Source organism: Eptatretus burgeri, chromosome 12 (assembly GCF_056783735.1).
Source record: "Eptatretus burgeri isolate ZD-2024b chromosome 12, Ebu_testis_v1, whole genome shotgun sequence".
Lineage (NCBI taxonomy): Eukaryota > Metazoa > Chordata > Myxini > Myxiniformes > Myxinidae > Eptatretus > Eptatretus burgeri.
This window is the reverse complement of record NC_140972.1, coordinates 57,765,146-57,790,223: the sequence shown is the minus strand read 5'-3', so window position 1 is coordinate 57,790,223 and position 25,078 is coordinate 57,765,146. Positions and strand designations below refer to the sequence as shown.

The following is a 25,078-nucleotide window of genomic DNA, read 5'->3' as shown; positions in this document are numbered from 1 at the left end:
ATGTTCCATGGGAAATCCTCCAAAGACTTGGAAGACTTGAGATTTGATATCTTCAGCAAGCGAGCTGCTACTGGGAGCATAAAACCTGAGAAACTCCACCCCAAAACAAGAGCTGCAGCACAGCACTCTCTCCGAGCTTACCTCCAGACTAGAGACTGGCTAATGCTGCAAAGTCCATCGTTGGATGCCCGGGACTATGGATGGCAACTCACTGAGCAAGGATATGCACCAGTCCCTTCTACAGACCGCATTGCACCAGACTACCTCCTGACGTTTGCCAGCTGTAACTGTGTGGGGGACTGCAGCTCACTCAGGTGCTGCTGTAAAAAGCAAGGAGTCAAGTGTATTTCTGCTTGCAGCATCTGTCATGGTAACTCTTGCCTGAACATAAACCAGCTGGATGACAAGAGGAGTGAGGAAGATACTGGGGAGTTTAATGAAAACTGGGGAGTTTAATGAATACTGGGGAGAAGGTTGTAAAAGCTGACGAAGCAACATTTCCATTGAGCACAGTTCTGTTAAAAATGTCAATAAAATACATTTTATATGATCAAGGAGTGTTTTTTTTCTCAAATCTAATGGTTGGAATCAATTCAGCACCCCAAAAAACCCCTAGTTAGACATCCCACAAGTCAATATTGGCAACAGTTAATTTTTCCGATTTTTTCGCGCAGGCCCTCTGAGCACCCGAACTTTGATTGGCTCCCCAGAATTTTCCACAAGGATTTGGGTTTGCACTAATTGATAGGTGTTAGTAGACACCTAGATGAATACGTTAGTGAAGAAATTTTTTGGTAAGCAATTTTTTCACAGATGGTCAATACAATTTGCTAAAATTCCCTAACTAGGAATAGTTGGAAGACCTTCGTCTCAAAAGTGGTCAGGACCAACTCCTGGGACATATCTCAGGTATTCAACATATTTCAGGCAGTCTGGCATCCTGCTCTGTTTAGCAAGCTCGCTGTATTTGGCATACAGGGCCACCTGGCTTTTTGAACCACCTTCATACTTCTACTCACACAGTCAACACATGGCTATTAATGGAACCCAAGTTAGCCCGAGAAGAGATTCAATCTCAAAATTCTAGGCCTCACAATCAGCCATGAACTCTCCTGGGCCAATCACATAGCAAAGCTGGCATCCAAAGCCAGGTGCAGAATGGCATTAGAGGCATCCACAGTCAATATAAATCTTTTTTTTTTTTAAAGTTTCGAGCTTTCACAATCTACACTTTAAAAGTAAAGTTGATCAAACTCAGTTGCAATGGAAATTAAAATAAATTGAAAGTTTTCATGTCCAGATTATTCTGCATACCTATCAGTTCCAACTAATGTTCTCAGTCTGTCAGTTTAGAATGAAAGCCTGTACCTTGCCTAAAAGAGCAACAAAATGCTGCTCCAGACAATGACATGGCTTGTAAAGATGGGTTAATTTGATAAATCAGTGGTCAGGAAAACGATGGCGATGATGGACCCCCTTCTGCTAGAGCTTGCAAATGAATTTGCCTGTTGAGACCTTGATAACTGATAACACTAGCAAGTTGTAATTCCCCTTCTCCAAGATATCACTGACTTTGGAGTTCCTTTTTGTGACAAATGAGGAGTCAGAGCCTTCTTTTCCCATTAATACACTCAGCAAATCAGCCTCACTCAGTTCATCAGAAGATATCACAGCAACAAGGTTCCTTTATTTTGCCCCATGTGCTTAGGTTTCTGACACCATAAATAACTAGGGGAGTCAGTGGAGTGCGTCCCTCCACCATGAAATGCCTGATCCACGAAAACATATCGGGCCCAATACATTTTTGAAATATCATGCCATATATCGTTTTTGAGCCCGAACCCTCAATGGTGAAGAATCACTTAAAAAATTCAAGTAGTCGGATCCGGAGTCGGATCTTCACCAAAAATCGAATCAATTCGTTGTGGTCACACACCCAACCTCTCCACAAAGTTTCATCCCAATCCGTCCACAACGTTTTGAGATATCATGCTACATATCAGTTTAACCATATCTCTCAATGGTGAAGAATCACTCAACAAAATTATCAGATCTGGATCTTCACCAAAATTGAATCAATTCTTGTCACACACATAACATGTCTACCAAGTTTCACCCGAATCCGTCCACAACTTTTTGAGATATCCTGTACACAAACAAACACACAGAAAGGGGTGAAAACATAGCCTCCTTCATCTTCAGTGGCAGAGTGTAACAAAGAAAGGGGGACCTGCAATGCAGGTGAAAGGTATAATCACCAATTCGGTGGAAAAATGATTACACTTACAAAACTCAAACATCAGCTTGACAGGTGTGTGTGCTTTTTTGAACATATTATATGGGTAAAGACATTTCCAAAAGAAAAAAATCAATCAGCACACCTTTGGTCCATGGTAAAAAAAAAAAACCATAAGCTTATATTCTATAATAACATACAATTTAATGTTAGCGGTTGTGAATGTCAGTGGCGGTGTGTTGGTGGATAAGTTAGAAAATATGTTTCAACTGCAGGCTGAAAAGAGAATGATAACCTCCATGGGATAAGAGGTATCCTTAATGTTTCCAGCATTCACCTTGAGTCAGAGCGAAAAGGTCTTTGCAAGAGGATGCTCCATCATGCATACCTCAAGATCCATTTTGCTTACAAAAAAATAAAAAGTACACATGAGATCACCAATAATTTTTCATCAATCCATGTGAAACTGACAGCAACCCAGGATTAAGTCACTTTTGGCAATCTGCCGAGCCTAATATTATGACACTTCAGCTGCTGGAAACTGCTGCGACGCAGGGCTTTGGTGGCAACCCGTTTAGTTCGAGCAAATTTTTCTCGACAATAATTATCACCAAGGTCACGTTCCCAAACGTATTAGTATGCTGTACTTTCTTCTGCTGTCAGGACAATTTAACACCACAGCAAAGATTGATGTACTGTTAGATGTTTGCATTTTGCCACTCTCACCAGGACTGCGTGACAGGTATGGACTGGGTTTCCGAGGGAAGTCTGGCCTGCAGGCTCCGTGGAGGCAATTCAATATCATTTCCTTTTAATGTAAACCAACAGATTAATAACTTAGGTCACTGCTCAATAACATTTTGATAAAGTACTTTCAGGAAGGAAACATCTTGTATATTATTTCCGAGTTTGTGGTTTCGTGTCGCGCTATCTTCGACTTTGTTCTGCGCTCGAGTAATGTGATATTCCGCTTACATTATCTCAAAGATCATATGAGGTGCATGGTACAAAAAAAGTAAATAAAATGGTTCTGAAACAGTGAAATCCTATTCCACTTACTGCATTAAAGTAAAATTACTACTGATACTCTGCATCAGTTCCTTTCTCAAACACACCCACCCCAACATGTCGCGCAGAGCACGGGTTATGCTAGTATGGATAAATTGTCAGGAATACCTGTGATTTACAAGGGAAATTGTGTTGAAATGCTTTAGCAACTGTCATCTTGCTTGAAAGTTAAGATACCATCTTTTTAATGGTAAGGTGGGGATGAGGGTTATACGATTTCTAACATTGGCTGGAGCAGTGATTCTGGGGGATTAAACTGGGGGGGGTGTGAGAATATTTAAGGGGGGCATGAAGGGCTTACTATGAAAAAAAGTGCACACACACGTGAAACTATGTATGTGTGTATGTATGTGTGTATGTATGTATATATGTATGTGTGTATATACATACATACATACATACACACACACACACGTATAGAGATAGAGACAGAGACAGAGACAGAGAGAAAGAGAGAAAGAGAGACAGAGAGAAATTGATTGGTATCTATATATGCGGGTTTCAAAAAGTGAAATGGAGCCCTCCCGGGTCTGAAAGTATTGTTGCGGTTCTTGGAACCGTATGCATCCAACAGACAGTGGTCCCAAGACAGTTATTCCATTATTATACGTGTCGATAGTCCCTTTTCTTTTGTCTAGTGAGACAACAAGGGAGTGTGTTGCGATGATCTCATAGCTAGGTTTGCTTACATCATTTTTTTTCTTCACTTCGTCCCTACTCTTCTTTTTGTCTGATTATTCCTGAGGTAAATCTGAGCAACGTGCGCCTTTGCTGTGAGGTGGGCCCTCATGGAGGCCAGCGCGTGTGGTGCCGCTGTGGCAGGGAGCGATGTCAGGGCCAATCGGAGCGCCAGATTCAGGTGATGACGTTTCGCTTTGGGGTGGCCCCTCCCCCCACGTTGCAAGTCCTATAAAGGTCGGAGTGGTCCCTCCGCCTTTCTTCTTTCTCTTTCATCTTTCCCTCTCTCACTCTGGCCTCGCCCTCGTCGACATCGCCACGACTCGCTTCCTGCTGCCTGAACTCCGCCTCCTAGTCTCCGCCCACACGACTTCAACCCCACCCGCCTACCACTCCTTCCACGCACCCTGGACTCCACCCCTTCTCCATTGAAGCGCTTCCTTCACGAACACGGTCTCCACACACTCTGCTGAAACCAGAGACGACGCGCCAGCTGTCAGGTACCACACCATGGAGCACCCCCACCCAAAGTGTATTGGTGACGCGTCGTGCTATCAAACAAAAAGGTACTAAGAACGTAGCCTCAACTCCTTTCCATTCTCGTTTCAACACTCCCTCAGCGGGTTTTCTGTGTGTGTGTGTGTGTGTGTGTGTGTGTGTGTGTGTGTGTGTGTGTGTGTGTGTGTGTGTGTGTGTGTGTGTGTGTGTGTGTGTGTGTGTGTGTGTGTGTCCTGGTGCCTGTCTGCTTAAGTAAGACTGCAGAAGATCGTTATTTTTATTATTATTGTTATTATTCTCGCGTTAAGTCTGCTCTGTGTCCCCTTTTGTAAGTTGCCTCTTTATTTGCTGCACCACACCTCTCCCCCTATCCCTGCACAACACACCCCAATAAATACTGATCGTACCACATACCTTTCCTCGCCCATTGTTAATAAATTATTATTTGGAATGTTCCCTGCTCGTTTTTGTCTTTTCTTCCTTTGATCCAACATGGTCCAAATCCTAGTTTAGCAGGGACTTTATTCCCAACAATCCGTTCCTTTTAGCCGGTACGTCCTTGCAGTGTCGCTCAGCTGCATCCAATCCAGAAAAGTGATCCGGTCCGGTAGAGTGATCTGGTTCGAACAAGGCATATTGAGGGCGTGTTCCCCAGTAATTAAACCAAGTGATTAATTAGGTAACCCGATTAACCCATAGAAGGGGGGACCCTAGGTCACGCTATTGGCGTCCACGGTCGGTTAAGCGACCCGTCGCGTCGCGGAATTATGCTTGTGCGACGGCCTACAATTCCGGGGAGTCTGGTGGAAACCGAGACAACTTCCCCCACCTAGTGGTCTTCTCACCCGACCCCCGGCCCGCAACAGTATTAACGTGTGTGTGTTTTTGATTGTTATCTTCATATGCGAGTTTCAGAATGAAACTCGGTGGGAACGTGCACACATACACACGCAGATCATGGCAGATAATCAGACCCAGAAGCTTGAATGAAAGGACCTCTTCAAGAGGATTGTTGAGAAAGTAGATTAAGGGGAGGGGGGAAGGGTGTCCCAGACGGTCCTTACGGAGACACGTAGTGAGAGTGTGAGATTTGTCAGGATTAAAAGACATGTTCCACGTGTTGTATCAGTTTGTGATTTTACCCAGATCTGCAGAGAATGAAGAGGCTGCTGCTTGCTGATCTGAGGGATGACAGATGGTACGGCAGAGGGTGGAGTCATAAGCAAAGAGATGAAGAGTCGGAGAGAAATGAAAAGAGATTTTCCAGAGTCGGAGAGATCATTGATGAAAACCAGAACAAGAACAGAACCCAGAACGCTGCCTTGAGGAACTCCAGCCTGAACAGGAACAATGAATGAGAGAACTCAATTAAGGGCCACATGTTGACTGTGACAGGGGAGGAAGTCTGCGAGCCATGAGTGGAGATGGCCTTGGATACCATAGGAAGAGAGTTTGGTGAGCAGGGCAGGGTGCCAGACCGGATTGAAAGCACACGATATGTCTTGGGAGATGACTCTGATTTCATGTCTGGCATTGAGTGCCTCCATCCATTGTAGGGAGAGCAGAAGCAGCATTTCCAAGGTGGAGTTACCTGGTCTGAATCCAAATTGACGATCGGAAATCAAGTCATTGGAGAAGAGGAAGGATTTAATGTCTGAAGCGATGATGGATTCCATAACCTCTCTGATGATTGGGAGAAGGCTGATTGGCCTGTCGTTGCAGGGATCGGTTTTTGCACCTTTTTTATGCAGGGAAATGATTTTGCTGATTTTCAAGCAGATGGCAGATGACCTTGAGCAAATGAGAGGGTGAATAGAACAGAGAGAGGGTGAGCAAGAGCAGAGGAGCAGGTTTTTAGGACACGTGGGATGGTGCCATCTGGACCGGTTTCAGAATCTGAGTCGAGGTTTGACAGCAAGCTCTCCACTGTCAGGAAAAGAAGGACACAGAGTCCAGGAACAGCTGAGTGTGACTGGATAAGGTGGGTACAGAGAGCGATGGGTTAGGGACACAAGATTTAGAAGCAAACACCGAGTTTAGGCATTCGGCCTTTTCATGTGCAGTGCCAGCTGTGTGGCCATTTTAGGTAAGGGAAGGGATGGAGGAGAAACATACACCAGAAACAGACTGAACAAGATGCCACCAGGATTTGGAGGAGGGAGAGAGGTTTGAGAGTTCAGACTTGAGATTAGAAAGATGTTGTTTTCTGGCTCTCCTGGGGGGAGACACACTTGTTCCGAGCTTCATGGAAGGAACTGAGATTGCCTTCAGTTGGATTTGCCTTCCATGAAGCAAAGGCAAGTTGTTACAGGACAGTTGTCTCACCAGAAGCTTCAGTGTACCATGAGCGGGATGAATGGTAGGACAACTAAAGACGAGATGGGATAAATCTGTGCATGAGAGAGAGAGAGCAAGATTCTTGGAAAGAATTCCCAGGACGAGTTGATGTTGGAGAAAGTAGAGATGGGAGACCAGTCTAGAAGTTTAATGGCTGCTTGAAAACCCTGCCAGTTGGCCTGAGTGAAGTGCCACAATTGATGGGGCCAAGGTGGTTCTCTTATAACAGCCAGAAAGATGTCTCCTTTTACAAGCATGTGGTCAGATGAACCAATTGGAGTGGAGGAAGAACAGCAGATGTTTTCACGAAAATTGGTCAAAATCAGATCCAGAAGAGAAAGTGTACTGTTGGTTGAGATCCAGGTCGTGAATTTGACCGAGTGAGTCAGTCTCAATGAGTTGCAGAGGTCTTTTGCTGAAGTGCCATGGCAGGTTAGACAGGTACCCACACTCAGCCAACTGGCATGATGGCAATTGAAGTCACCACATATGAGGAAGAGAGAGTTGGGATGAGAAGATAGAAGTTGGTCCATGTTTTCAGAGAGTGAGATGCAAATGGAGTCATCACTGTTTGGTGGACGGCACAAGACACACATAAACATGAGATGGGATTTGAGGAGAAGCCGAAGCTAGAGGTGTTCCTGGGATGTGGGGGAGTGAGGGCAAGGCATGGAGAGTGAGGAATAGATATGTGGGAGTGAGCGTTGTGTGTGTGTGTGTGTGTGTGTGTGTGTGTGTGTGTGTGTGTGTGTGTGTGTGTGTGTGTGTGTGTGTGTGTGTGTGTGTGTGTGTGTGTGTGTGTGTGTGTACATATATATATATATATATATATGTCCTCTTTGCACATGCATAATCGGGAAGAATTCAGAGCCAAAGTACAGTGCCGAAAGAAAGTCTACATCCCCTTTCAAAATTTTCAGCTTTTGTTGCCTTATAGCCTGGAATTAAATTGCATAAAATCATAATTTTTCCACCTTTATGTATACAACGTAACCCACAACTTCCAAGTGAAAAACAAATTCTACAAATTTCAGAAAATTAATTAAAAATAAAAAACTAGAATATCTTGGTTGATTAAGTGTCCACCCCCCCCCCCCCCCCCCGAGTGAATACTTGGTGGAAGCACCTCTGACAGCAATTACAGTTGTGAGTCTGTTGGGATAGGTTTCCACCAACTTTGCACACCTTGATTGGCAATATTTGCCCATAATTTTGTGCAAAACTGTTCAAGCTCAGTCAAGTTGCGTGAGCAGAGTTGATGGACAGCAATCTTCAAGTCATGCCACAGATTTTCTATTGGATTTAGGTTGGGGCTTTGACTGGGCCACTCAAGGACATCAATCTTTTGTTCCTTAGCCACTCCAGTGTAGCTTCGGCTGTGTCCTTTGGCTCGTTGTCATGCTGAAAGGTGAACTTCCGTCTCAATTTCAGCTTTCTTACAGTGGGCAGCAGGTTTTCCTCTTGGATTTTTCTGTATTTTGCTCCATCCATTTTCTCTTCTATGCTGACAAGTGCCCCAGTCCCTGCTGATGAGAAACATTCTCATAACATGCTGCCACCACCGTGCTTCACAGAAGGGATGGTGTTGTTTGGGTGCTGTGCTGTGTTGGGTTTGTACCAACTGTTACGTTTGCATTTTGGCCAAAATGTTCCATCTTGGTTTTGTCAGACCACAAAACGTTTTGCCACATGGCTTCAGAATCTCCAGAGTGGATTTTTGCATATCTCAAACAGGACTCAAGGTGGGCTTTTTTGAGTAATACCTTCCTATTTGCAACCCTACCATGCAGGCCAGACTTGTGGAGTACTTGTGGAGTGCTTGGGATATTGTTGTCACATGCACACAGTGACCAGTCTTTGCCATAAAGGCCTGTAGCTCTTTCAAAGTTGCCATTGGCTTCTTGGTGGCCTCTCTGATCAGTCTCCTCCCTCCTTGCTTGATCATCCAGTTTGGATGGACTGCCTGATCTAGGCAGGGTCTTGGTGGTACCATACACCTTCCACTTCTTAATGATCATCTTGACTGTGCTCCAAGGGATATTCAAGGCTTTTGAAATATGTTTATACCCATCCCCTGATCTATGCTTTTCCACAACTTTATCCTGGAGCTCTTTTGAAAGCTACCCGCTACTCCTGGTTGAGTCTTTGCTGTTAAATGCACTACCCAGCAGAGGAAACCAACAGGAACAGCTGATTACCTCTGCCATTGAGGGTGAAGGAGGTTATATTTTCACCCGTCTGCTTGTCTGTCTGTTTGTGTGCAGGATATCTCAAAACGTTGTGGACGTATCTGGATGAAATTTTATCGGTAGGTTGGGTGTGTGACAAGGACAAACCGATTAGATTTTGGTGGAGATCTGGATTCAGATCCGACCAGGAGAAGTTTTTAAGTGATTCCTCACCATTGAGATCATGGAAGGCTAAACTAATATATAGCAGGATATCTCAAAAAGTTGTGGACAGATTCGGATAAAACTTGATTGACAGGTCGGGTGTATGACCACAACAAATGTGTGATCCAAATCCAGATACGTGAATTATTTCATTTTCAAAGTGATTCTTCACCATTGAGAGATAGGGCCAAAAAATGATATCGTACTGTTTTAGCATGATATTTCAAAAATGTGTTGGGCCCGATATGTTCTCAAGGATCAGACATTACGTGGCGGAGGTATGCGCTCTACTGAGTGCCCTTCTAGTTTTATACTGAAATAATCAGAATCACTACAATTTAACACAGGTGGAGGACAATTAACTTGATGTGTGGTTTTGAAGGTGATTGGTTACCACCTGAGCAAATTTACAATTATTATAAAGAGGGTGGCCACTTATCTGACCAAGAAATTTGGGTTTTGTATTTTTAATTAATTTTTTGAAGTGTAGAATTTGTTTTTCACTTGGAAGTTGTGGGTTCCGATGTGTAAATAGAGGTGGAAAAAGTTTGATTTAATGCAATTTAATTCCAGGCGATAAGGCAACAATTGTGAAAATTTTGAAAGGGGGTGTACACTTTCTCAAGGCACTCTATTGCTAAAACTACAGATAAGATTCGTTTTCTGATTCGTATTCAAAATATAGCATTCAACTGAAATCAAATTGTTCCTCAATCATAAACTGATGTTTGTGGATGGACACACGGACAAACAGAAGTGAAACAGTTGCTTAACCACACTTTTTGCTTCACGTGTGCCGAGTAATTAGTGATGAAATGTCCACACAACATGATTACAAATCAGCAAAGGAATTACCATGTCTGAGAAGATCATGACTTCAAAGCACATTGAAAACTTGATAATTTAAGAAACTGCAAAATTCAGAAATGTCCCGAATACATCCAATTCAGATAAAGGTCCAGGAACATTTCAGTCAGACTGCCACCGTTTTCTCACGACCTTCACCCCTCAAATGTGAGAATTCATTGCCCCAAATGCACACCAGTCCAACATCATTATCAGCTTTAATACAGCCTTGTTTCAAAGTAATGACAAAAACTTATACCGAGGATAATTTGATAATCAAATCTCAAAAATGCACAGAAAACGGATGGATCAAAATTGAACATCAGGACTTGAGGAGGATGAGCCAAGTAAAATCCTTCAAATGGAAATATGTTCAGGGTGGCCATAAAGTCTGGAAACAGGTGAATATACATTATAAATGGTTTATTGACATTACAATACATGATATGTTCAATGACATTACATGACATGTTCAATGTGTTGTCCCTCATTAGAAATGCACAGTTCAATGCGCTGTGCAAAATTGCAGTGAACACGGTGCATTAATGCAGCAATTCCATAAATCCCCTGCACATGCATCCGTGATGCGTTGCCTCAGATGATTAATGTCTGATTTTCACTGAATAAACCTGCGCCTGCCTTCAGCATACCCCAGAATAAGTAATCAAGGGGGTTCAGATCTGGCGAGTGTGCAGCCCACTCCACAGGGCCACGTCGTCCAATCCAGTTCAGGAAATTATCATCCAACCATTCCCCATGTTTCCAGACTTTATGGCCACCCTGTATATACATATACAGTGTATATAAATGAAAAATGAAGACCCACCCACATCTCTCACATGTAGATGGAGGGAATAACCAAATACCTCTCACCTCATCAATTAAACCCAGGTGGCTAGGATTATATAAATAAATCAACTCCTCCCATGCTCTGAGCTGAATAAGCTGCATAAAGCAACCATGAAAGACCACCAAGGTAAGCCCTTTGCTGTTTCAAACCCTTCCCAGAGTTCCTCCACAGCTGTAAAGACTTTTTACACACACACACACACACACACACACACACACACACACACACACACACACACACACACACACACACACACACACACTAAAAAGTAAAACAAAAAGCAAACCATTAACTTGGACGAGGTACTGCAATTAACAATCAAGACACAATGGGTATAAATATTCAAATGATAATTTTTGCTGCCTAAAAGCAACATCTTGTGTTGAAATTCCATTTTAAACAACTATTTGCTTACAAGTAAGCAGATGTTAAAAGTGATGATGTGCCAAAATCTACACAAACAGCATTAATGCGGTTAAGGTTGCAGGGTCAAGTTCATGAAGGTACATAAGCAGGCAATATCTGGTGGGGTTTTTACCTTTATACAGAAATCTAAGCTCAAGGAGGAGCAAAAAAACAGAAGTTCACAGACCAAAGGGGCATCAAACGGGAACTGAGAGACAAAAATACCCCCGAGCGGGAGTGCCGGTCATCTCTGCCAGAGGTCGACAGAAGCAAAATCAAATTAGGGGCATCTATAATCGATTCCATGGCTCGTGGATCTGGTCGTACAATGCAGATCGCCAGAACAGTTCGGTCACTTCAAATTCATTACGGTAATACAAGTTCGAAAAGTAACTCTGGCCAGACTGGAATAGGGGCAGTTCATAAAGTACGTACGCTCTACTTCCGGGTTTCAAAACCACCCACCCCCACGTTTTCACAAAATGGTAAAACCTCTGTATGCAGGCTAGTGACCACCCACCCACCCCCATATGCGTCTCATATCACATCACAATACTTGAAGATTACAACGAACTGTAGATTTATCTCAAATGCATCAGTAATTATTAACTACGGTAATACAGTAATATGGAACAATTATTGACGTCCACGGATTCAACATCACGTCGAAAATGTTCCTGTGAACGGGGATATTTTTCTCCCTCGCGATGACGACAGGCTCACCTTCATCTTCTCAAACGCTTTCATGTAGTCCGACACCACTTTCATAAAGTATGTATGGAGCCGTCGTACTATCCACCCACCCCTGTACGCAGCCCGTATGCGGGCTTTAAACCACCCACCCCCTCATTTTTGTATGTACTTTATGAACGGCCCATACGGGGCAAAATATGCAAAAATTTGCACAGGACCCGGAGCATCTTCAGAGATTGACGCCGGCCTCCAGATAACCACTTCAAATTAGCACCCGACATGTAAGAATCAGAGCGAAGTTTGAAGGGCTATAAAATCGGAACGAGAGTAAATTTCAAAAAAATGGCTCGTGTTGTTCTCGATAATAGTCCATAGTATCTGAATCACTAATAACGTGATCTCTCTTGATAAATGAGGGAGGAGATACGATTTGAAATCGACGATTTTCGCAACTTTGACAGCCTCGTGACGTTGACCTCGACCTTGGACGACCTTGAAAGTTATATCGTTGTGCATGTCTCATCGACCTCTATCCATTCCACTATTGGTTATTTGTCTCCACTCGGTTTGATTGTGGACGGACGGACGGACGGGTGGACGTACAGACGGGCGGACAGGCTTTGAGACTGGCTTTATTAGGTCATCTCTACTGTGATGATAGAGATGACCTAAAATGAAAAAAACCACACATGAGTGGATGAGCAGCAGAAAGGAAAAGGGCTGGTATTGGCAGGGGTGGGGGAAGAGAGAGGTCAGCAAGAACAGAAGAGATCAGGGTGAGCATGGGAGAAAGCATGAGGACATGAGTTGACGATGGGAAGCACATTTCAAAGACTGGAGGGATGAGCATGAGATAGACAGGGAGTTGGTTCCACAGACAGGAGAACAGAGGAAGTATTCAGCTAATAATTGGGGAGGATAACCATATGTGGGATTGTGGAAGAACATGTGTGAACTGCAAAAGTTGGTGAATACGGTCAGACCCCGCTATTCACGGACCCTGTGTATTCACAGGTCATAAAGTGTAACCTGTTTCGACATTTGTGCTTTGCGGTTTTTGTTTTTTTTAACACTTCAGGAGTGGTCTCCTATATCCACCTGGGAAATTGGAAATCACCCATCACAGCGTTACATCAAAATGGTGCAAAAGCAGTTCCCCTTCACGACAGCCGAATGAGCTGACTGTACTTCCAATCATCAGCAAGGTCATGGAATCAATCATCGCAGTTGACATAAAACCATTCCTTTTCTCCAACAGCCTCATCTCAGATCATCAATTCAGATTCAGACCTGGTCACTCTACTTTGGACATGTTGCTTCAACTCTCCCCCAAATGGTGGAGACCCTCAATGTCACACATGAGATCAGGGCCGTCTCCCTGAACATATCTCGAGCTTTTGATGCAGTCTGGCATCCTTCCTTACTCTCCAAACTGTCTGCCTATGGAATCCAAGGCCAACTCCACTCTTGGAATACTGACTTCCTCCACTCTCACTGCCAACATGTGGCTCTCAATGGAACCCTTTCATCTCCTCTTCCTGTCAAGGCTTGAGTACGCCAAGGCAGTGTTTTAGTCCCCATATTATTCCTAATCTTCATCAATGATCTCACTGACTCTCTTGAAAATCCCCTTTATCTCTTTGCTGATGACTCCACTCTCTGCCATGACATCTCTCATCCTTCTGATAGACAGCCAGTGATCTCCACAGACCATGACAAAAACCACAAAATGGTAAAACACAATTTTGCTTATGTGTCCATATTGTCCACCCTTTGTGTTTTCAATGAACCCTCATTGTTACCTGCATCCCTTGTATGTCCGTCTCTGACTACTTTCACCCTGCTGTTGTTGTTTCCCCTTTTTCCTGCTGTTACCTTTGTTACATTGCCCTAATTTGTTGTGTGTAATCGCTCTTCCCTGAGTCTGGACCATGTTAAAAAAAAAATGTTTTTTAACAATGCCCCGACATTTGCGGTATTTTTCAGGAACGTATCCTCCGCAAATAGTGATGTCCGACAGTACTTTATAAACTAAACTAAATGAAACAGCATGTTAAACAAACATCAACTCATAGAATACAATGTACCAGCTATTGGTGAAGAACTTGTTCAACATGGTGCTGTACACAATTATAGGAAGGGGTTGTGAAGCGAAGAGCCTGTAGTACAGGCTTGGTTCAATCAAGAAAAAAAACAAAAAAAGAGAAGATACAAGGAAAAAAAAAAAGAGGTGACAAGCCCATAAATCTCTCCTTGGAGACACATTGAACAGAGTAACAGACTTTGCATGGACAGTACAACCAGAAGGTTGTTATCCGACCATATTAATTGAGGCAATTGTATATATATGTATGTATGTACACCACCGGTCTATAGTTTTAGAACACCCCCATTTTCACAGTTTTTACTGAAATTTAAACAGTTTAATGTTTCAATGTTCTCTGAAATTAAAGCACAAAACAAATAAACAATTGCAGATGAAAAATAATCATGGAATCGTTTTGTTGAACAAAATTTAATCTAAATTTTTGACTCATCAAAGTCGCCACCTTTTGCAGATATAACAGCAGAACATACTCGGGGCATTCTTTCTACAATGGAAATCAAATATTGCTTGGAAAGTTCTGCCCAACACTGTTGCAGAAGTTCCCACAAATGTGTTGCACTTCTCGGTTGCTTTGCTTTCACCCTTCTGTCCAGTTCATCCCAAACCAGCTCGATAGGGTTTAAGTCTGGAGACTGTGCTGGCCATTCCATGATTTGAAGCCTACCGTCTTGTTCTTTTTGTCTAAGGTAGTTCTGACGTAGCCTGGAGGTATGTTTTGGGTCGTTATCTTGCTGTAGGATGAACCCCTGACCAACTAGGTGTAGACCAGAGGGTATTGTAAGGCGCTGCAAAATGCTGTGGTGGCCCATTTGGTTCAGAATGCCAGTCACTCTGTGCAAGTCGCCGACTCTGGATCCAGCAAAAGAGCCCCAGATAATCACGCTCCCTCCTCCATGTTTGACAGTTGGTGTCACACACTAAGGAACCATCCTTTCGCCTCCTCGACGGCGTACACAAACCCTGCGTGATGAATCGAAGATTTCAAATGTTGATTCATAGGTCCATAAGACCTTCTTCCAGTTTTCAGTCGTCCACTGGCGGTGCCTCATGGCCCAGGCGAGCCTCTTTTTCTTATTTTGCCATCTGAGCAATGGCTTTCTTACTGCCACTCGTCCTGTCAAACCTGCAGCTCGTAGTCTTCTCTTCACAGATGAAACTGAGACTTCCTTCCTTTGACCAGTGTTAAACTGTGCTTGAAGCTGCTTTCCTGTGAGCCGCCTATCACGCAAGCTGTTGACTCTCAGAAACTTGTCTTATGATTGTGTTGTGGCTTTGGGTCTGCCAGACCTCTTCCTGTCAGAGTTTCCTCCAGTTTCCAAGTGCCTTTTGATGGTGTGGGAAACTGTACTCACTGATACCTTGGCTTACTTTACAATATATCTCAAGGAAAGACCAACACTTTTAGAGGTTATAATGGTCTATCTGTCTTCCTTTGTTAATTGTCTTTTTCTCACCATTATGATAGCAATATACTACTTCCTGCAGTACAATATTGTCCAAATAATGCTTCAGAGGGTGGAGCAACACAGTCTGTTCCAACACTGCTTTTATACAGACAGAGGGTTTGTAACTAATCACCAAAAGTTGGGACACCTGTCGGAATAGTTTGCAACAACTTTCAAGGTTTAATTTACTTACATTGCTGCAGAACAGCTGCAGTTGCGAACCCATTACTTGTTCCCTGAAAAGGGCCTTTTTTAACAACTCTGAAATTTACATTGTTTTTTTAACCTCTGGCAGTTTACCACTTAGCTTTGTACCATTTCAGGTTATTCACTGGACTTGAACTGGTTAAATTTCAGTAAAAACTGGAAAAATGGGGGTGTTCTAAAACTTTTGACCGGTAGTGTATATGTATGTATGTATGTATTGATGTACGTGTATATGTATATATATATATATATATACACATACATACACAGGGTAGCCCGAAAGTTACTTTACCCCTGATAAATTTCTCGCAATTCCCTTCGTCCCTTCCCCTCTGCCCTCGCCCGCTATGGTATGCGGAAACACCGACTCAGAAGAATGATGGAGCACATACAGATACAATGACAAATTAATGATTGTAAGTACTGTACAATAAAACCTGTATATTAAGAGAGTTCAAGAACAATGCTTCACTGGGAAGGGGTAAAGTGACTTTCAGGCCACTCTGTATACATATATACATATATATATATATATATATATATATATATATATGTATATATATATATATGTATATATGTATATATATACATATATATATATATACATATATACATATATATATATATACATATATATATATATATACATATATACATATATATATATATATATATACATATATATATATATATATATATATATATATATATATATATATATATATATATATATATATATATATATATATATATATATATATATATATATATATATATATATATATATATATATATATATACATACATAGACACACACACACATCAGAGAAGAAAAAAAAATTCCATAAAATTTTGCATATGTGTTGGTGCACCTAGGAAACCGAGGATCAGGGCATCGACACAAGGAACACCCTTCCCACCCTTCTCTCCCCCTCCCCCACCCCAAAAGAGGGGAGAGACAACTTATGATTTTTGCCCAATCTACACCAAATTTTGCATACATGTTGGCAGTACACAGGGTAGAAAAAAAAAGCCCTCCCCCTGCAAAGGGGGAGGGAGGAAGACAACTTGCCAATGCTCCTGAAGGGAGTGGGTGTTTCTAGTTAAAGTAAATGATGCACAAATAGGAGTTATTGTTTTGTATTATGCATTTAAACGGTGTGCATCTAACAATACCATGCAAATATTTCATCCGATTTACACTGATCATAAACTCTTTCAGTCCTCATGGAAAAACAAATGTAAAAGTAGGAAGAAAACAACAACAAAGGGTCGGCCAACTTCAGCAGCATCCCATATATCCGTGTTTTCTTGTTGGCGACACAATGATCCGAACATAATTGTGAAAATGCATTTATGTTAAACACCAACACCGAATTATATTTCTGAATTAAAATCGTATGAGCTCAGAGTGCCATTGTTGAAGAACAGATCAGTGAAATAAATAATACTAAGAGAGATCTTTTGGATTGCCCAGCAAATATTAAGTTATTTGGGGGAAGGGGAGGATGTAACAATGGAATACTATCATTTGTGAAGGCCAGAGTTGGTCTGCATCAGCTGGCAAGTTAACAATGCATGTCATGAACAAAAGCTGACAAAGAGTATACTAATCGCGGTCAGAAACGAGGTGCGACTGATGTTTCGAGCATCAGCCCTTCGTCAGAAAAAAAAGCTCTTGCAAAGTAAATCATGGGATCTAAAATGTTTTTTACCAAAAGTGTGTAAACCGCAGATCGAAAAGCACAAAAGGCACAGCAAGCTTGAGGTTTTGTGCACAAAAAGGAAATAGAGACAAAGGCTCAAAGAGTTGATTTTTTTTCTAAGACACCATACTGATCATTAGGTTTGGCTAAATGTGATCAAATGTGGTGAAAATGCACTCCTTGGCTTTAGCAAAACTGTCAAAAAAAGTTCTTCTTAAACTCGGCATTTGCCCAACAGAGAGTGGACCACTAATGTGATCAAAGAACAATTACTTGTTCCCTAAAAGAAAACTTTTTTTTGACAGTGGGAAAAACTTTGATTCTCAACTGTGGGGCAAGCACAGAATCACTCAAGCTGCCCCTCTCAAGCAACAGCTGGCACTGGCTGAGACACTCAGGGCTGTTAGTAAAGTCCAGGAGAGTCACTTTCTCTTGTATTGAAAACAACAATATTAAAAATAACAAAACAAAGCATCCCAAATGCAAAACCCATCCAAGTCGCTTTGTACTCAAACTAAACTTGACAAAAAGAGCCAAAATAAAAATTTAAAAAGGAAAGAAGTACATTTTATTAATTAGCATTCTCCATATTCTCAACATGAAGGTTTGTTGAAAATTTAATGACAAAATCTCAAATAGTAAATATCAAATAGCAAAGAAATTATGGCCTGGGCAGACACTGAAACTCAAATAGTAAATACATAAAGAAACACAAAAGGGATTAAAAAAATACCCAGCTGTCTCGTGCTGCATAGTGGCGGCTGGGCTAATAAGGGCAATTTATACTTACTACGACTTTGCCCACATTTTGACCCAATTATGAATGTCTTCTCCATATTCTCAAAATTGTAGTTTGATTGAAAATTTGATTTTTAAAAATACCTCAAACGGTAAAAAGGTCAAAGCCTGGACACAGACAGACAGACGGACACACAATTGCAAAACCCCATCTCCTGCTGCGCAGGGGACAAGCTAGTAACCGAAATCTCAACAGTACAACAAAATGTACATACCTCTCGTAATAGCGTGCATGATAACGTGAAGATGTCAAAGAGAGTCACGTCACGAAATGACGACGCTATTTTCCGATGCTTGGTGATCGGCCTTGTTGTGTCGGCCTGAAACAACAACCGAAAGATCAAAGCAATCAAACTTTGTCTACTTGGTGGTGACAGGAATGACTTATTAGCCTCGCACAAAAGAGAGGCTAACGTAATCGTCTGTGTTTCAGTGTCTGTGAGTCCGCACACAGATCTACTTTAATATAGCACCACCTGTATGTGAAAGGGATCACACCCTGGTGAGGCTCTTCATTGCTATACGTTCTGTCTCGTTCTAAATGGCTCCATATTAACCCACTCTCCCACAGGCCTTGATATCCCTGTATAAATACACTTTGAAAATGTTTTGCTTTATGGGACTAGAGTTGCACACCTCATACAAGTACAGATTAGATCATTGATCACAAGGATCCCCCACTTCCATCACCCTTCCCCCCCCCCTCCAAAAAAAGCATGCATTTTTCATTTAGCTTCAGTTTATTCAGTGCACGACTGATTATTCATGATGATGTTGACTGCTCACAAAATGGCAAATATCACTAAATCGGGTCTCGATAAGCAACAACATCTATGGGATGACATCATAGCATTTACATACATACTTCCATGTGGCTACATCCTTCCAAGCTAAGTGTCTTGCTCGTGCACAATCTTTCTTGTAGCAGTATTAACATAGAAATTTAATAAAACTGTTTATGTTTGATATTCACCATTCAAAAAAATGAAAGCAGGTAATGAAGGTGATGTCACCCAATGCCAACCCATTCCCATCTCAATTTTTTCAGATTTAATCTCAAAATTATCCAATTGCGAAAGAAAAAAAGAAGTGGCAGAAATGCACACTTGCCAAAAAAATGCAACTTATGTGCAACAAAGGACTATTCTCAATATAAAGCATAGAATGGGTGGGAGAGTGGGTGTATGGGGATAAAGAATGAAATAATAAAAGCTCTCTCATCATAAGAAAGAACTTGCATTGAATAATTTTCAATTCACATTGGATATCGGCATTCCTCGAATGAAGTGGCAACGAGGTTAAAGAGCCATTCAGATGCGAGAGTCAAAAATTTATAGACAATTATTGGTCCATACGTACCTGGTTCATTTCGTTAACTAACTCGGAGAGAACCATCACTCCGATCATACAATGTTCAACTCCACCCTTAGGAGACAAAAAAAAAGCAGTGAAAGCAAACCCATCAATAGATTTTTTTGGGGATTTTTTTTCTCAAACAAACTTTTAACATGATGTAATAAATCTCTCATAACTCCTTCCTAAAATGACTCCTCAACCAGCACAGCGACAATGACCAAGATTGTGCTTGCGTTCACATTGTGGCGGTTGGTCGCACCAACATCGAATTAACATTGGCTTCGAGATGGAAAGAGACTTTTTAGCTTTGTGGATACCAACGGCGTTCAGACAACGTCGGGTGTTGGTCTGCTGATGATGGACCAACATTTGACCGATGATCAAAAAGACATTGGCCCAACAGAATGGCCACTGTTGGGCCAAAGTAGGTCCATTGGAGCTGTGCCAGCTGCATCAACAGTTGCTTCAGTAATCCCAAGAACACAGACACCATTTTTTTTTTCAGACAATAAAAGAGGTCACTTGCTGAAATAATCCTGATCAGGTAAAGAAATACCTCCAACTTTCAAAATTACCTGCAAAAAGCTTGTGATGTCTGTGATCACATTGCGAAATACAAAGTCCTCCTTCTGGCAGTCAAACCAGCCAAGTTTGGTGATTCGAGCAAAAAGCTGAATTAAGGCCTGGCTCACAAATGAGGTGAGCTTAGGTCTATTGGCCAGGTATGTCAGAACGTAGTTACCTGGAGGGGGAAGAGGGTTGAAATTTAATCTCCTCCATCCTACACCTGTGTTTATAAGCAATGCTCAAAAGAATCCCTCACTCAATGGGTTATGACCCTTAACTTAGGGGTGAGGGTTGGAGGGGAGAAAGAAGCAAAATACCAATGGCACTAGAGTTCAGCACCCATGTTGTGCATTAGCCAAGTATATCCACTTAGTGTCACTGTTAAACAGTCGGCACAACTCAATCCGCAGAATAGTGCAGCTTCGATAAATCAAGCGAGTAAATTAATTTTAATAAACAATTGTACAGTAGCTTCAGTACTTTGGTGTGTGCAACTTACGGATGTCAATTCTCTGCTCAAGTGGTAATGGATTCGTGCTCCGTGCAATAAGCTTGGACAGGCAGGTGGACGCCAGAAGTTGCGCATAAGATGACTGGAGAGACAAAAATTAATATGTCAAGGTTCAGTATCCATGACGACATATTTTTTTCAACCTGCAAATCTGAGACTCATGGAGGAGAGAAGATTGCTCAGGATTTGCTTCTTTATTTTGTGTGTTCACAAAATAAAGAAATGAACACAAAAACATAAAACAGATATTTAAACCCTCCGATGCATCCACTAAATCCTCTCAACGCTGTCTTCAACTCAAATTTCACTCCACATTTGGATTCACAAACCAGGATATTCATATTTATCATACTCCAGTCTCACTTTTGTCTCGAGGAAACAAAATAATAGCAACAACCAGCATCGGCAAGTTAAAAGTCATTACTTGAGATGATTTTACAAGACACCACATTAAAAAAAATTTAATTGTATTTTACTGGAAGACCATTAAAAGCAACAGCAGAGATTGTTCGGCTATACCGCCATTTCAAAAGTGACTGCTCATGCCTCCCACAATAAGCAACTTCAAAAACGCAATATCTCTATTATGAGATCACAAAATACAAAGATCAAAGAAACAGATTCACCAACACAAACTAAAAAGCATCTTAAAAAATACACCCGTGCGGGAGTAACGGTCATCTCTGCGAGAAACAAGCACGAGTTCCTGTTACTAGGGTGTAGTGTTCTCGGGTCAGGAGGGATTTTTGGCCAACTTTGAAGTCACGTGACGTGAAAACGAAAGCGAATATCGAAAATCCGTCCTGTCCAAATTTAGATATTGTCCCATAGATTCATATGCTACAATCAAATTCAAGATCGCTTGAGAAATGGCGGAGGAGATAGAATTCGAAAATCGTCATTTTTCGCATTATTTGCCAACTTTGAAGTCACGTGACACGAAAACGAAAGCGAACATCGAAAATCCGTCCCGACCAAATTTAGATATTGTCCCATAGATTCATAAGCTACAATCAAATTCAAGATCGCTTGAGAAATGGCGGAGGAGATAGAATTCGAAAATCGTCATTTTCGCAACTTCAAAGGCCTCGTGACCTTGGACCTTGACCTTCGGTGACCTTGAAAGTCATACCATCGTGTACGTCTCATCGACCTCTATCAGGATCACTAATGACCAGATCTCCCGCTTCAACTTCATTGTGAACGGACGGACGGACGGATCGAAGGACATCGACACCCATATTATTAGGTCATGCTTGAAGAGATGACCTAATGAAAGCTCATCCACTTTGTATTCAGACTTATTCTTCTTCCATATGCTAAACAGTATGTTTAAACCTTTCGACCAATTCTTAATTTGCCTTCTCTTTCTTGCTACATATAAAAGCTTTGTTGAAAATTTGAGAGCAAAGGCTCAAAGGATAATTAAAATTTCAGGTCAACTGGATAAAAATTGACGATTTAAAAGTCATGCTGACCTTTGGACCAAATTCTTAATTTGCCTTCTCCATTTTCTGTGCTATTGAAACAGTCTTATACATCAGCTTTACACACCACCCTATTTAACATGTGCAAGTACTGCTAAACGGAAGACTTTTGAAAGTGCAAAGGTGATTTACATTCTACAGGGTTCAAGTATATAACTCAATTTAAACAAAATAAAGATTGTAAAAGCTGATTAAACAAGTTCATTCCAGAAATTACCACCGTTGACAGTGTGCATGGGTGAAACTGCAAAACTTTTGGAAAAGGAAAGTAACGACAAAAACGACTCCTTAGTGGGGGGGGGGGGGGTCCTAAAGCATGTCCCCAACACTGCCCCCTGGAAATTTTGAAAAACTGATGTCAAACTATGCATTTTGGGGATGATCCTGTTCAAAGTGCAACAAAAAAAACTATGCAAATGAATGTGATATTTGGGGAAGATTAAAAAAAATTTTCACCAGAACATCTATTGCTGGGAAAATTATTTCCAGTTAGTTGGTAAAGCATTTTGTTTGCAGAAAATAAATTAATACTGAAGACCACATACCTTTCCAGGACTTTTAGTACAAGTGTTTTATGAAAGGGTTCATGGAGCAAAACCAGAAAATCACCTTTGCATCAAAACCAGAGCATCGTACACACACACACACACACACACACACACACACACACACACACACACACACACACACACACACACACACACACACACACACACACACACACACACACACACACACACACAACCCAAAACCACAGCATCATAAATCACCCTTGTTCATGGTGCAAAACCAGAGCACTCACTACCCCTTTAAAATGACACCATGTAATGGAGCGGTTTCTCCGGAATCACCCTGCTCCAGTGTAACCCAGAGCATTCACCACCTCCTTATGTTTTCTGTGCATTTTTTTTACTTGGAGGACACTGGACTTGTTAACGCCATGTCTGCCAGAGACCTCGCATGGCACCCTCTATTGTGCGCTCCTGGCCATTATAATTTGATTACATTTCCTGTCTTCAGTGGGTTTTCGTTATATCAGATTGTGAGTATGCCTGGTGTTCGCTTAATGGTTAGGGTGGTGGGCTTGGGATCCAAGGATCCTGAGTTCAAATCCCACTCGACTGTTGAATTAATACCAGGTGGGGTTTACTGCCTGTCATCCTTCTGAAGTCCACAAAATGAGTGCCAGCTTGCTGGTGTCCTGTGTTGGAGTGGTGACCCATCCAGTATTGTGCCCAATAGCCAAGGAGACTGCTTAGGCAGCACCAACGCTCTGCACAGAGTATGGTCCCAATGGATGGATGGATGGATGGATTGTGAGTGTACTTTGTTTATTTATTTATATATTCATCCATTTTCATGTCGGTCCATCTTTTGTCCTGGGATTCTCCGTTATAGTCATCCCGTACCTTCTTATAATAAATTGTTCTTCTGTAAGAACACGTTTGGAGTGGTGACCAACAATTACAGATTTAAAACGCGAGAAACCATTTTGGCATGGCTTTAATGGCAAATCCCCGGGGAAGGTTAAAATTGGTAATGTTCTCTACAAAGAGATCAATGGAATTAACAATTCTAACCACCCCCTCCAACAGGGGTCGGTAAACATACACAATGCCACGTGTGACGTGTACAAGGGAAAGTTGCAAGTCGTATTCAACAAATGAGTTTTAATATATTGATTTTATTTGCATTTATAACACACTAGTCCCTGTGCGTGCCACACTTTTCTCATCCCCAGTCTTTTCCCTTCACCCCCCCCCCACCCCATGAAACCGAGTCAAGAACCTGATGGATTTATTTAATGTGGTGGTGGTGGTGGTGGTGGTGGTGCAGCACAAGAATAATGAGCTAAATGGCCTCATGTGTCAAAGTTCTTTGTTAAGATTTATTAGTCTCGTATCGAAGTGGTCACAAACTTCATCGCGGCCAACAAACATTATCAGGTTTTGCATTTGTGTGCAGCAGAATCACGTCTTTACTTCAGCGACAGAACGTCGATATTTTCCGTGAAGTTCACATCGGAGGGAACTGTGATGGGAAAAATTCAACAATGGATGCTATTTCCCCATCTTAAAATTAACTTTTAAAAAATAATAATAATAATAAAATAAAATAAAAATTAATCAACCCCTCCATCAACAATGGATAACACCAACCCATCTTACTGACAGAGCTGTTAGACAGAGTAAAAAAGATTTATGTCATTCCTCTTTGCACATGTGTGCTCAGGACAAATTCAGAGTCAAAGAGTTCAAAATATAACATTCAATATAAATAAGTTTTTCCTCGATCATAAACTGATGAGACAGACAGACGGACGGACATGAACCAATTGCTTAACCCTGCTCTTTGCTTCGCGTGTGAGGGGCAACAACCCGTGTGGTTAAAATAATTTTCCAAAAAGTGATGACATTTGCAAAATGTTATGTTTGACTTTGATGAGGTCAACTAATAAACAGAGGATCAAAGTGAGAATGGTTTCGTCTGAAACAAATTCAGAATGCCGGTGTTAAAAGAACAGATGAACAAATACAAACTAGTAATAACAACTCAAGTTAGAGAACACTTATCAGGCTGAAGAATCTTTCGAACGCTTTGCACCGTTAATCGCAGATCTTAAAACTTCTCCGTTTACAAGAATATCGCAACAGCAAATTGATAAGTTTAAAATACAATGACATTTCCTACTTTTTGAATTGTAAAACTTTTAAAAAGTTTATTCCACATTGTTAGAACTTTTGGTGTACGCCCTGTTGTCGCTCTAGCCTGCTGTTGGTGCGTTTCCCTTCTTTCTGCCGTGTTATACCTGTTCCGCTCTGTTCTGTGCTCTCGCTCTTAAATCAGCCTCCACTTTGGATAAACAACAACAAAACACCTCCTTATTTTA

At 41.6% G+C, this 25,078-nt stretch overlaps 1 protein-coding gene across 5 annotated transcripts in view; it reads right to left on the bottom strand.

Annotated features, from left to right (window-relative positions):
* Nucleotides 1-25,078, bottom strand: part of LOC147015691 (exportin-7-like) — a 297,528-nt gene that overhangs the window by 269,422 nt on the left and 3,028 nt on the right. For all 5 annotated transcript variants that reach the window (XR_015049793.1, XM_085848087.1, XM_085848088.1 and 2 more), the window contains 4 exons: nucleotides 20,690-20,783; nucleotides 20,199-20,365; nucleotides 19,627-19,692; nucleotides 18,483-18,587 (listed from right to left, as the gene is read on the bottom strand). Coding sequence is in view for 4 of the 5 variants with exons in the window: in XM_085848087.1 (XP_085704213.1) it covers nucleotides 18,483-18,587; nucleotides 19,627-19,692; nucleotides 20,199-20,365; nucleotides 20,690-20,783 (432 nt within the window). In the remaining variant the exon portion in view is untranslated. The remainder of the gene's footprint in view (nucleotides 1-18,482; nucleotides 18,588-19,626; nucleotides 19,693-20,198; nucleotides 20,366-20,689; nucleotides 20,784-25,078) is intronic.